This window comes from Macrotis lagotis, chromosome 1 (assembly GCF_037893015.1).
Source record: "Macrotis lagotis isolate mMagLag1 chromosome 1, bilby.v1.9.chrom.fasta, whole genome shotgun sequence".
Classification (NCBI taxonomy): Eukaryota; Metazoa; Chordata; class Mammalia; order Peramelemorphia; family Peramelidae; genus Macrotis; species Macrotis lagotis.
In genome coordinates, this window is record NC_133658.1 from 892,988,055 (window position 1) to 893,002,973 (window position 14,919).

Here is a 14,919-nt window from a genome sequence, read left to right on the forward strand (position 1 = left end):
CTTCCCTGATATTGAAAACAGCAGCACTGTTTTCTGCAAGTCTTGAATAGCCATCAAGTCAGAATAAATGTTGACGACTTTATTAAACCAATCTGTTCTCTGCCTCAGTTTTTTCATCTATAAAATGGAGATAATAGTCTTTACCTCCCCAGAATTGTGAGAATAGATCGAGATATTTGTAATGCACTTTCTAAACAATAAAGCATCATATAAATATTAACTGATTATTATTTATCATTAATATTCTTTACACTCATTCAGCCCTCTCTAGTGACTTTATTTGGACTCCCAGCATAAGGAACTACTATTTTATCACAAGAGACCTTTCCATTTGAACATGTGCTTTATTATGTTACAAACCCACAAAAACACAGCTAAAAAAATAACACATTTTTCCAAGATAACATTACTGAAAAAAAGTTAACAATATTGTTGGAATAGATCCATGAATACTGCCTGAAGAAGCATGATATAATATTGAAAACATGAATTCTTTCTTTAAAATCTTAAAGCATTTAAAGTGCTTTAATTTGCTACGAACGTAGAAGCGTCAGAAACACTGGCGAGTCCTATCTTACCCCAGATTACAGAACTCGGACCTGTGCCTGGTTCTGGTTCTCTTCCTAACAGTGATGTCACTAGGAGCCTGACTGGTAAATCTGGATGAAATAACCTTTTTCTCAGCAGAAGAGGTCTTCAGTTAAGACCACCATGTATGGCCAATTCAGGACCGTTTTGAAAGAAAATATGGTTTAGTGGCCTTAGGGAAAACTTTTAGAAATATACCATACTTACTGAATTAACTTGGAGCCTCTGGTATACCTAGGAAACATTTTAAAAAATGCTCCTTACCTGGGATACTTGAGGAAGCAAGGTGAACTGTAGAGAATCTCAGCCCAACCTTGTCCTTTTCTAATCAGTTGTACAAAGCAACCTCTCCACAGTCTTTCTGCCTGATTGCCAGAAGAATATGCTTACTTTTCCCTTTTAAATGGATTTTTCTCCCTTCTTTCACTACTTTATTCAACAAAAAGGATAGACAGCTTTTGGAATGACAGTGCTAAAACGCAGAATTTGGGAAAGGCAGGGATTTGAGTTTATTAGAAAAAATTGTTCTTGAATATGGATTTACACTCAGATAAAGGGGTTGCCTCTGGCAGTGAAGGAGTGACTTCATTTTACTTTTTTTCATGCATGTGAATTCAGGGCCCAGGAAGGCAAATTTGCCCAGATCTTTTCATGGAATTGGCCTTCTTTAGTCTAAACTTGAACTTTCTCCTTCCACCCTAGCCTCTAATACTCAGATAAGGCACCAACACAAGTCATGTCCTAATTGATGGATGTTTCTCCTTCAATCTGGAAGAAGATCATGCCTTCAGGGAGGTGATATCATGATATATATAAATGAATTGGATTCAAGTGAGGGGATGCTGTGCAAAGTCATCAGCCTCAATTCCTCCTCCAAAGACATCTGGGACCAGTGGTCATATATGGATCAGGATGATGCATCGATACAGTAGGAGACTTTGACCCTTTAAAGCTAGGCCTTTCCCATTTTTTGTGAAAATTTTCCTCCACCTTCCTATCCACACACAAAGGCACAGGGGAAAAAAATTGGTTTTAAGAAATCAGCCTAGCTATGACCTCCCTGAAATTTAGATGACCCATTTAATCAGATGAATTTTGTCTTATAAAACAGAGAATTTAACTTTGTCTAGTTAAGTTGAGTTCTGTGGGTTTGTATTTTTAAAAACATTTTGATAACTTTCAGTATAATTCATTTTCTTTATAATCTTACAGATTTTATGATATGCATTTAAGAAACATAAATCTGAGAAAGGGGTTCATGGGTTTCACCAGACTGCCCAAAGTTTCCATGATGAGAAAGAGCGTTAGAACTCCTCTAAGTCACTTAGCAAAAAACCCACTGGTTAACTAAGAAATGATGCCATGTGAATGGGGACTTATCTGCATATATTTTTTCTCCCTCCCTAGTGAAACTTCCGTCCTTGAGAGGATAGATTTTTTTTCCTTGTAGAGTTTGTTATTTACAACACAGAGACCCTTAATAAATGATTACTGAAGGAAGGAAGGAATGAATTGTCCCAGGGAGGACCTCTTGGGGATGGATATCTGAATTAGTGCCTTAGTGATTGTAAAATACTCTGTGGCTCCTATACCTACTTTTTGTTTCTTCTTTGATTCTAGATGCCACCTCTTCACACACATTCCACCCCAATTCTCCCTACCCACCAAACCATATGGCCATAGATGATATAGTAAAGCTATTCCCATAGAAGAAAGTGAGGATAGAGACCAGACTGATGAGTTCATTGGTACAGGCAAGTCCCAGATGAGGACACTCCCTCCTCCAATGCAAATTGGCATCTTCTTTGCAATCTTGGAGAACTGCCAAGAGCATCGAGAGATTAAATGACTTGTTCAGGGTCATATATGGAATAGAATGTCCAGAACAGACTCTTCCTGTAATTGCCCTTTCTACAGATGACTTGTGCCACCTGTTTTAGAATCAGGACTGTATTAACAGATATTTCAAAGAAACTCCCATAAACTAGTAGCATGTTTAAATGGATTTTGCTATCAATCTTTCTTAGGTCATTTTGTTGACTGAAAATCTGCTAAAAAGTTGGACAAGAGGCCTTCACCACATATTGAGAAGGAAACGTTAAAAAAAAAAACCCTGAACTTCAATGTAGAAAAATGTTTCAATTTATCAAATATGAACATGTACCAATAATATGAGAAATACACTGTCCATCTCTGTGTGAGCTGGGGTCACCCGGATGTCCAAGTGGTCAGTTTCCCAGAGAAGTTGAGCACTTCAGTAATCCATCTTTCCTGTCTGAATTCAGACTCCAAATGTAAATTACATCGGGGGTCAAGGGGGAGGATAAGAAAATTTGGGGTGGAAAAGGAAGCCAGGGTGCAGGAGGAAAAAAGAAAATTCTAAAAAGACTATCTGATTCTTGGCCAAACTGGCCACAGCTTCTGAATGGATCTGATTCACCCTCAAACCAGTTAAGAAAAATAGCCTTGATTGGGCCTTATTAGTAGGGGATGAATAAGCCACTTTGAAAAATGAGCTTGAAAAATCAATGGTTTCTTTTATAGAGCAGATGCAGGAGCTCACACACACACAGATAGCATTTGAAATACAATGACATAGTCAAGCTTCTTTGTGGAGAACTGAAGGCCGTTGAAAAATACTTTTTTTTTTTTTGGCAGTCCATCAAGAAGGCAGATCCCCTTGTTACAAAGGGTCTGAAAACTGGCAGAATCTCTATAGAAGCTGAGATGCAAAAGATTTGAAGTCAGTTTTCATGATGATACTGGTCTTCCCCACTCAAATATCTCTGAGTGGACAGAAGGAGTGTAGAGGGCAGAGAAAGATACTGTCCTTTTATTTTAACAATCTCATGAACCGTGAGAACTGTACAATTAATCAATCAGATGCACAAAATAAGTCTGTGCAGGACTACAAAATATTTACAGAATATTCAGGCTGTTCATCCTGAATGGGCATTCTGAATGCCCTCGTACCTCTCCCAAATTGAAGGACATCAGAAATGTTTTCTTGGGAGAGGGACCCAGCAGATGGACAGACCATCTTGGCTGGCTAGGAGCTGATTATAGCTTGAAGCTCCAGTCCTGGGAACAAAAAAATGAAAGAAAAAAAAAGCAAAACTTTCTCCAGGGGCTTAAGGCTTGTATATTCTTCACCATCTCCCATAACTGGAGTTTTTCCTTTCTTTTTTTATCCTTTGGAAGCTAGTCTCGTTGGGGGACCTCACAACTTTGGAACCCCCTCCTAAATCTCCCCCTAGTCATCCCTTCCCTATCTTCAATTGATCTCGCCATCTGTGAACTCTTCTTTAATGGACTGTTTGCGGGATTTACAATCAGGGAGGTCGAAGCCAAAGTCTGCCCATTCGTCTGCCCCACTGCGGTTGGGGATGGTGATCGTGTGACGAACTCGGAAATGCACAGCTTCCATCACACGTTGGCGCTGAAGCTCCCCTGAGCTCCCGATGGAGATGGTTGAAGCATTACTACTCGAGCGGATAAGCTGCTGGGCCCCATAGTCATGGCTCTGCTTCAGCTCCTGAAGACCTCTCCAAATGGTCATTCTGTATTGATCAGGAATCTTCAGGGCCCCAAGATCCTGCAAGTTGCACATAGCAAATATACCAAGATCAGAAAGAGATGGAGTGAAGTGACTAGGGACAAGAGAATTGTCTCCTCTCCTCCTACAAGGGAGTGGTATCTTTCTGACTTCAATGATAGGGAATGGAACCTCTACTCTGAAGCAAAGTCAAATCTTGGTGGTTATGGGGCCATGCCTTACCATGGAATGCTTAAAAAGCTTAAAAACATTTTGGGACAGAAACACCAGGAGCTAAGTGGGGAAGTCCTGTGCACTCAACACTAATGTGAATTATTTAAGGAAACAAATCTATACTAGAACAATATTGACAAAAATCCATTAATCAATAAACATTAATTGACTGATATCATACACAAAGTCTCCATAATAGAACCCAAATCTCACTACTGATATCTGCTGTCTAGAATAAATCATATGTGTGTTTTTCTAAAGATGCTCTTGATTCTGTAGGAAGCAAGGAGGAACATTTCAAAGAAGCACACATGGGAGGGCAAAGCTTTGGGCCTATTTAGGTTATGCGGTCAACCACATGTTATCTGACTAATGTTAACTGAATTGGAGCTCAGGTATAGAAATGAAATTCTAGATAGTGGTTGCCAATAGAAAGAGCTCATTGAACAGAGATGGTCCAGTGGGCATCATTGGCCTGGGAGAGGGAAAGCAAGGAAGGTGATAAATAAATAATCTACAGACATCACAAGATGACTCCCCAAAAAAGGCAGGGGGGGAGGATAGAACGGACCTAGAAATTCATGACCAACTTTGGAAAAAGTGAACATAATCCCAAATCCATTCCCAACACTTATGTTAGAAACACAGGCATCACACATGGTGAGATGGGAGTTAAAACTTTCACTCAGACACAGCTTGGAGACTGCCTCTTTTGTGGCGTTAGTGATGACAGCATCTGAAGCCTGAACCTATGCAGTTGACCCCAGTTAACAATGAGAGACCATTGTCTCTCCCCTAGGGATGACCCTGGACTGGAGAATCCCAAATGGAGTGAATCCAAAGGAAGCTGAGAAATGGGCAGGATGTCCAAGGGGCTAAGGTAGTGACTGTCATGGAATTCCAAGGACAAGATTCAGTTTTGCAGGAATTAGAAAATATGGGTTCAAATCCTAGTAGTTATGTGACCTAGAGCAAGTCACTTAAATAGCTTTTGCTTCTTCATAAAATAGGGATAAGAAAACCTACAATAGACAGAACTGTGAGGAATGTGCTTTACCAACCTTAAAACCCTCTACTGGTGTGAGTTATTGTAAATCACACTAACCACAGCAAGGGAATAAAGTGTGTGTGTGTGTGTGTGTGTGTGTGTGTGTGTGGTTTAAATTAGAGACATGTTGAACCAAGCAAATTTTTAGTTCAACAGAATCATTACCTAATTTATTAGATTAAAAATAGTGTGTTTATTATTTAGATTAAGAATAATGTTATTTTATTTTAATATCCCCAGGGCCCTATCAATTATATGAACAGTTAAGCCAGTGGTATTCTATTAGCAACGTAACCTAAAGGAAAGAGCCTAACACTTGAGTCCCAATTTATGTATCACTCTAAGAAGTCACATTATATAATGCTTTAAGACATAAAAGTGCTCAGTATGATGAGAGGATTGGATTACATGATCTCCACTATTGGCATTCTATGTTCTGCTATATACAGTTCTGCTGTAGACTTTTTATGTTCTAAGGTCCCGCCCAACTTGGGTGTTCTATTTTCTAAGTTTTCTCCCAGCTCTGACCTTTTGTGTTCTAGGATCCCTTTAAACTATCAACATTCTATGTTCTGAGGTCTTACCCATTTTGAATATTCTATGTACTAAGTTTCCCTCTAGCTCTGACCTGTGTTTTAAGATCCCTCCCAGCTCTGACTTGTTCAGATTATATATGATACCATTAACCAAGATTAATAGTTATACAATTAATGACTATTCCTGTTGCATTTCTGTAATTCTTGATGGTTCCATAGAAGATTTCATTTAAGCATCCTACCATTTGGAAGTGGGTAGAGTAGATAATGTATCATTCCCATTTGAAAGATGAGAGAACTGAAGTCAAGTGACTTGCCCAAGATTACAAAACTTGTGAGTGACTCAGGCCAGGATTAAATTGCATCCTCTGAGGACAAATTCTCAATGTTCTTTCCACAGACCACAAGATGCTCCAGGAACTGCTCTATTTAGGTGAATATAAAATTATAAAATACAGAAATTCTACTTCTTGCAATCTTGTACCTTATGGGTCTTGAGTACTATCCCATGAAGATGGGAAGGATCTGGGTTATCAGCATGGGGCTGGGCAACCCACTTATGACTTAGTAGATAAATTCCAGGGAACTGTCCAAGACATTGGAGGTGAAGTAACTTCTCTAGGGTTGATCAAGTGGCCAAAGATGCATTATAGCCAAGTCTTGAACCCAGATCTGTCTGATTATACTATGCAGCACCTCAAAATGCAATCAGTATCACTTCACAAAAGTTTCTTATCCTAATCAATCTCTTTTGAACAAAATTTGTTAGGGTTTGACTTCTAAATCATAGCCAAGTTTAGGGGAATAGAAGATTCTTTTCTAAAAAAAAGATGGGAGCTCAAATAGGAATCAGGATTATGGAGGAAGGAGAGAAATTTTCCTCATCATTAGACAGGAAGGAAGGAAGATGCTCTTTTCCTTCCCATGACTATTCTACTGTTCTTCCCCCCGTTTGCCATCATTTTTTTGTTTTTCTTTCCTATATGTTGGGAACCTGATAGAGCCAATGGAAAGAAGAGATCTGCCAAGGCATTTACCTCTATGCTTAGATTCTGCAGGTGGTAAATGTTCTGCAGCCCTTGGGATGTGAAATACTCGATGCAGTTTGGACATCCCAATCCTGTTAAAAAACTGAAGAAAAAGTTTGGGAAAATAAAGTGACGTTAACTCTGATGTATGTAAGCCCTGGCCTCATACATCATCAGCTCAGGACCTGCCAACCCTCAAGGAACAGGCTGGCTCTTTTCAGTGATAGACTTTGGGAGTTCTTGTATTTCCTCTTTTAAGACAATCTCCAAGGCCTCAGGACTAGAGACACATCAAATTTTGGATAAACTTAAAACATGGAGAATTATCAATACCATAAGTCCATGCTTGACCCTTTGTACCCTCCCTCCTTCCCCTGGTTGACTTTTTTCCCATAGGAGCATGGATTTTTGAGTTGAAACAGAACTTAGAGGACATTGAGTACCATTAACAGAAGAAGAAACTGAGGCCATAAAGTTCAATTAAGTAGTAAAAGGAAGAGTGAGAATTTGAACCCTGACTCTCTGTCTCTTATTAAGAATGAGTATAAGCAAAATCAGAGTTCTTTAACAATCTTCTTTCCAGCCTCTGGAATTATCTTCACTTTCCAGACTCCAATACTAGTTTGTGGATGATACAGAGAAAAATGGATCCAACCACATGGGTTAGTCTGCCTTCCCTAAGTTTCTACACTAGTTATCTGCCCTTTAATCTGACTTCAGCGACTGTTGCCAAGGCTGGCCTAGCCCACAAACCAGCCAGAATGTAGTACTTTCTTTTTTTGTATAAGACATTCTGGAGATTTGGTCCAAAGACCTTATTCTTTCCCAGCCTTTATCCTTCCCCAGACTAATTAAACATCAGACATGCAAGACTCCCTTGGAGCCCAGGTAGAAAGGAATCACCTGGAATACAAGGATAGTCTTCTATCTTTTGCACTTCTCATCCTACTCTCCAGTTCACTACTCCTACTGAATAAAGGACTCCATCCACAGCAAACACATGCTAACCAGTTAAGACCTACCTGTGTATCCCACAAGTATTAGGGCAGTTAGTTTGAATGGCTCTACAACTTTTGGTTAATGTGCTCAACACCCCCTCCCTTGATCTTAGCCCTGATCTCAGTAGTCCAGAGAAAGTTCTGTGGGTTGAATCTCACTCTACAGTTCTTAGATTTCTCAGTTGGAACTGGTGACCAGTTAACAGAGCCATAGCAGCAGACCAGTTCTAAGGTTAGTGGACAAGAGAACGAGGCAGGCGGAGCAGGGTCATGGCGGGGAGGAAACAGAAAAGAAGCTGTCACACGCTTCACATGCCATATGGAGGGGCCTGGAGACAGGTGTACCTGACGAGGCTGGGGTCAGCATTGTACGGGGGAGGAGGTGTGCAGTGTGACCCTGAGACCATGGACTGTGAGGAGTGGCCACCATTCATTTCACCATTGGACTGCATGGGGTGACTGTGGCTGTTCAGCATTCCAGGGCCTGTGGACAGAAACAGCAAAACCTGCTATTGGCAAAGAAGGGAGAAATCCCTTTGCTTTACCAGGTGAGAGACTGAGAAACTAGGAGAGGAGATTCCCCGGGAGTTCTTTAAGGACCATCTGCTATCTCCTTCAACATATGTTCCTCCCTTCTTTCAAAGCATGTCGGTCTTTTCCTAGATCCTGATCTCTCCGACACTCCCCAAATGATCTAGGATTCATTTTAATACATTCATCATCTATTTCTATATACTGATTGCCTCCCTTTTTAGAATGTAAGTTTCTTTAGAGCAGCATTCATTCTTGTTAACTTATCTTCAGAACTTAACACTTAAAAATGCTTTTCCAATTGTAGATGCTTAGATCAAAATGGAAAAATGAACTGAATATCCCAACACATCCTAGTTTCCAACAAAAGAGCTCAAACAAACAAGCAAAAACCAGAAGAAAATTGCCTTTCATCTCTTGGCCTTCTCTTCTTTCCTGAGAGTCAAGGAGGCATGTATATATTTTCTAAAAAGTTCCTTTACTTGTATCTTTCCTAATCACCCAACTTTTTCTATTTTGTCTTGTAGTTATTTCTATAATGTCCTAGCCTGTGAGCTACATGAAGGCAAGGATTTTTTGGTCTGAATCTCTGGTTTCTAAAAGTATGGAGCAAAATCCCAATGGAAGCTTCCTTCACTGGCAATGACTCTGTAACTTAAAGTCTTAGAAAGTTCCCCCTGTTTCTGTCCTTATCCAAGGACACCATCAATGACCATCTGGGGGTGAGCACTGAACTCATATCTTTCATATTTCAAGGTCCACTCTCTATCCATCAACACCATCCTATCTTTTATGTTTACTTCATTGAGTTCTACTGAATTGATGGTGCATCCCTTGAAAAATATATCCAAGATGACTGGCCATTCTCTGGTATTGTCCTGTATACTCCCATCTTGGTTTATTCATATGGGAGTGATCATGCCTATACCTGGAGCTCACTCCCTCCTCATTTTCTCTTAGGTTTTTTTTTTTTTTTGCAAGGCAAACGGGGTTAAGTGGCTTGCCCAAGGCCACACAGCTAGGTAATTATTAAGTGTCTTGAGATCGGATTTGAACCCAGGTACTCCTGACTCCAAGGCCGGTGCTTTATCCACCTAGCCCCCCCCATTTTCTCTTGAAGAAATCCTTTCCGTAAATCCTCCATTATTTAAGGATATTCACTTCCCTTCAGGAATATTTGTTGGGGTGGATTATTATTCCCTTGAGGGCAAAGGCTGTTTCATTTTTGTCCCCACTGTTTCCCACAGGGGTTGATATACAGTAAATATTTAACAAAATTTGCTTGTATAATAGATACAAATTTGTTAAGCATAGTAATACTCAACAAATGCTTATTTAATTGACTTGATTTCTTCTTTTCTTCTTCATACTCTATCTCATGCCTGTCTATGTACAAATCAAATCCTTTCTCTCACACCCTACTCCATCCCATGGAAAATAAATTCCCTAAGGGTAAAAACTATATTGTCATCTTTGCATTCCTTAACACCTTGCATACAATAATTGTTTAATACTTGTTGAAAGAAATTTATATTTTAAAAATATATACTTATGGAATTGGTAGACATTGAAATGATGAAAAGTTTGACCTAATTAATAAGAGGATCAGAGACAACAAGCCAGAGGAAGTTTTTCTTCAGCAGTGCTATAAACTCAGCCCTCTCACGTTCTCACCTTCTTTCTCTATTGGGCATATCTGAGGTGGAAGGTAGGGAGGCCACAAAGATGTCCCAACAGCTCATGAGTGATACTCTAAATGTCCATATTTCTGATGCCCTCCACCAGACCATCCATTTGTCTAGTTCTTTATCTGCCTGTGACTGAACATCCTACTAAGGTAGGGGGTGAGAAGAGGGAAGTTTCCTGGGTCACTCTCCCTCTGCTTCAGTGTTATGAGTTCCATGCCTCATGATACCACCATCAAAACAGGCTTACCCATCGGCCCCAGGTTGGGTCCTCCAGCGGAGCTATGCTGTTGAGGCTGCCCCACAAGCTGGTTGACTGAAGGCAGTTTATTGATCCCTCCATGGACTTTGTTCATCGGTGAGAGGACTGGGCCATAGGAAGAGGGAGACTGTAAGTGACTCCTACCAAAGAAATGAGAATAATCACGATGGGATGCCACACTTGTGAATCTAGGAAATATTTCTCTGAATCCTCAACTAGTCTTCCAAACAGATTTCCCATTACTCTCTCTCACAGAGTTCTCCATCCCCCAACTGGCTGACTTATCACACTTCCATGTCTTTGGCTCTTGCTTGGAATACTCTCCTTAACTTCTATCTTTTCAAATCCTTGGCTCAAATCCTGGCTCTTTCTGAGGCTTAATTCAAGTACAATGTCCTAAAGGGAACTTCTTCTGAAACTCTCTCCTACATCTTCCAATTTATCCAGCTATCTGCCTCTCTTTCTATCTGTCTGGCTATCTAATCTGTTTATCCATCCATCACCCATTTATCCATCCATCTAACCATCTCTCCATATCTAGCTATCTATCTTTGTATATCTATCTAACTATCCATATCTATCTATCTATCTATCATCTGTCTAATTAGCTATATCTAGCTAGCTAATTTTAACTATCTTCTATTATCTATCTATATCTTTCTATATCTATCTTTCCAGCTATCTATTTTAAATATCTATCTGTATCTATCTATTTAACTTTCCATATGAAGCTATTTTTCTATATCTAACTATTTAACCATATCTATGTCTATCTTGCTTTCTATCTATATCTGGCTAGCTCTCTATTTAACTATATCTGGTCTGTCTCTATATATATCTATCTGTCTATCTATCTATGCCTATCTATTCTATCTCTAGCTCTCTGTTTAACTATCTGTGTCTATCATTATAGCTATACCTAGCGATCTATTTAGATATCTAGCTATATCTAATTATTTAACTATCTATTTATCTTTCAGGCTGTATCTAGCTATTTAACTATGTGTCTATATTTATCTATCTATTTAACTATGTGTTTGTCTATCTATTATATCTATCTATCTATCTATTTAAATCTTTCTTTCTATAGCTATTTAACTACCTATATCTATTATCACTATTTTTAAATGTATGTATATATTATATAATCTACATATTTAAACTAACATACATACACACATGCACACACACACTCAATCTGTGCACATGTAATTAAAATGTAAGATTGACAGGGTCTCTCTTATTTTTGCATTTTTTTTTTTTAGGTTTTTGCAAGGCAATGGGGTTAAGTGGCTTGCCCGAGTCCGCACAGCTAGGTCATTATTAAGTGTCTGAGACTGGATTCGAACTCAGATACTCCTGACTCCAAGGCTGGTGCTCTATCCCCTGCCACCTAGTCACCCCTCAGTGCACCCCCTAGCCACCCCATTTTGTATTTTTTTTTGGCAAGGCAAGTGGGGTTAAGTGGCTTGCCCAAGGCCACACAGCTAGGTAATTATTAAGTGTCTTAGACCAGATTTGAACCCAAGTAGTCCTGATTCCAGGGCCAGTGCTTTATCCACTGTGCCACCTAGCCACACCTTTTTGTATTTTTTTTTTAAGCCTAGTGTACAGCCCAGCATCTGGGATACAGAAGGTCTTAATAAATGCTTGTTGGGAATAGCTAGGTGGTTCAGTGATTAAAGCATCAGTCCTGGAGTCAGGAGGACCTGAGTTCAAATCTAGCCTCAGACATTTGACAATTACTAACTGTGTGATCCCAGACAAGTCATTTAACCATAATTGCCTTCCAAATAAATAAACAAATGCTTTTTTAAGTGAATTGAATAAATAAAATTTCCTTCATTTCCTCTGACTTTACACAGTTCTTAGTATATCTCTGATCTTCTTTTAATTCTCTGGCAATATTCCAAGGCTCTTTGATTTCATTAACATGAGCATTGTCTCCCTGGCTGCAGATTCTAAGCCTTCCACTGTTTTGTGGGTTGCTATGACTGGGACAACTCATCACCTAGGGGCCAACCTGCTGGTGATGAGTCACTAGGTACTAAGCTGTTTGGGACTGTGGACGGTAACGCACTGCCAATCACTGGGGCTATATCTGGATTCTTCCTATTCAAATCAGGTGGTGGTGATGATATTGTGGTGGTGGTTGTTGTTGCTGATAATGACAATGTCTTTAGGCTTCTGCAAACCTTCCAAGTCTGCAAAGTACTTCTCTCACAACAACCTTTTGAGATAAGTGGTACAATTATTATTATACACATTAGAAAGATGAAGAAATAAAGTTCAGAATGGTTAAGTGATTAACCCAGGGACACAGAGCTAGTAGGTACTATGTAGGTAATATTGCCTTTAACTAGCCTAAAGAACAAGAGATTTCAAAGGGAGTGGAGGATGGATATACATAGAAGAGAATGGATAAATGGATGTGCAGCTGGGAGGATGATGAAGAGACAGGAAGATAAATCGATGGCTGGATGAATTAAAAGTTGGAGAGATAGGATGACTGAATGAATGTATGGATGTATAGAAGGGAGGATGGAGAGAATGAATGAATAGATGTATGTATGTATAGAAGGGAGGTTGGATGGAGAAATGGATGGTGAAATAAGATAATTGAATGGATGGATGGATGAAGAGATAAGGATGAATGAATGGTTGCATAGAAGGCAGATGATAGATGAATATACAGAATTCTGGATAGATGAACATATGGCTGAATGGTCATGTGGGCCTATGAATGAATGGAGAAATGAATGAGAAAAGATGCAGAAATGAGATAGGAGAAGAAACTAGTACTCACGGCCTCTGGAGAAGCTGCTGCTGCTGCTGCCGATAAGAGTCAACCAGTTGTTGAGGCACCAGTTCCATAAGTTCCAGGCTCTCCTTGATTTTCATCAGTATTTCAAAGTTCTCTCGGCCACGCACCTGAGTTGAAAGCAAATCAGAATAAAGATAAGTCCCCAATTCGTGGATGGATGACCATTTGTCCTCATGCATGAGACTAGATTCAGGTTAAAGAACTAGGATTTGAGTCATCCAAGAAAAAAGAGAGGGCTAGGCTGGCCTCAATCTGAAAATGGGTCCCCATGATGGTAAAATTAGAAAGACAAGGCAGATTCCAAAAGCATCTTTTCTTTGTGCTAGGGGTAACAAAAAGGTGCAATGATCCTGAATTCAGGAAAACCTGAGTTCAAATCTGATCTCAGACAGTAACTGTGGGATTCTGAGGCAAGTAACTTAACCCTATTTGTCTCAGTTTCCTTTTCTGTAAAATGACTCCAGTATCTCTGCCAAGAAAACCCCAAATGGGATCATGAAGAGCCAGACACAACTGAAGACACTGAACAACAACAAATTCTTCCAGTGCTCTCTGACTGTTCTGTCAGAAAGAAGTCCACCATACACCATCCTCCCTCCTCTTTCCATTCTATCAGTCATTCTTCCCTCCAGTCCATTATCTCCCACAGCCCTTGTGCCTGCCATGCTCATTGATCACACCTTCCATTGCTCAGTATTCTACCTCATCTGTTCCTGTAACCTATTTCATTTTTCCAAAACCCACCAAAATGCTGCCTATTTCTCCAATGAAGCCAGACTCCCTGATGTCAAAACAATCTCTCCTCTTTGCTATGCTAAGATAGAGCTGGCTTTAGCTGAATCACACAGTTCATTTTTATCCCACATTTTTTCCCCCACATTGTATGATACTGTTCTCTGGTAGGGCACATGGATCTTATTTCTCCAATCAGATTATAGATGCCTTGAAGAATTCATGTCTTTTTTTCCCGATTCAGTGCTAAATACATAGAAATTGTTTGTAATTATTTGTCCACTCTCCACGCCCTCATTCATCTTGCCTACCTAGACATCAGCATCCTAGCTGCTATCCCTGCCCCCTCCACTTCTCCAACTCATCCTCCATAGAGCCATCATAGTCATCTTCCTAAGGCAGAGATGTCACCATGTCACTCTTTACTCAAAATTTTTCAGTGGCTTCCTGTATTTTAAAGATTAAAATATTGAGTTTTTACCCTGGCATTTCAGGTCTTCTCCAATGTGGCACCAGCCTACCATTCCTACCTTATCTCTCATTATTAACTATTGCCTTTCTCACTCTCATCAATCCATTGTGACTACTTAACAAGCCTCTTCCTGCCTCGGTGGCCACATGAACCTTCTCCTATACCTGAGATATGCCCCCTTCTCATCTGTATCTTTTAGATTCCTTCCCAACAAGATTCAGGTGCCTTCACCTTCATAAAGCCTTCAATGATTCCCCACAACTGCAGGTCTTCTCCCCTTCCTCAAATATTCCTAGAGCACTTTTTCTTGTAGTCTTCCTCCATTACCCCTGAATGCTACTATATTCACATACATCTCCCATTACCATGTCTTTGCCCAAGTCCTACCCCATCCCTGGAATATACATCCTCATCTCAGCCTCCAGGTATTCTTAGCTTTCTTCAAA

The 14,919-nt window shown here is 39.8% G+C and overlaps 1 protein-coding gene across 3 annotated transcripts in view; it reads right to left on the bottom strand.

Moving 5' to 3' along the window:
* Positions 1–332: 332 nt before the first annotated feature.
* The window catches only part of TP73 (tumor protein p73), a 174,176-nt gene continuing 159,589 nt past the window's right edge, over positions 333–14,919 (bottom strand). For 2 of the 3 annotated variants that reach the window (XM_074218653.1, XM_074218654.1), the window contains 5 exons: positions 13,252–13,376; positions 10,434–10,585; positions 8,313–8,451; positions 6,979–7,072; positions 333–4,183 (listed from right to left, as the gene is read on the bottom strand). In XM_074218653.1, coding sequence (XP_074074754.1) covers positions 3,863–4,183; positions 6,979–7,072; positions 8,313–8,451; positions 10,434–10,585; positions 13,252–13,376 — 831 coding nt within the window. In that variant the 3' untranslated portion in view covers positions 333–3,862. The remainder of the gene's footprint in view (positions 4,184–6,978; positions 7,073–8,312; positions 8,452–10,433; positions 10,586–13,251; positions 13,377–14,919) is intronic. The other variant, XM_074218655.1, reaches the window with a different exon arrangement.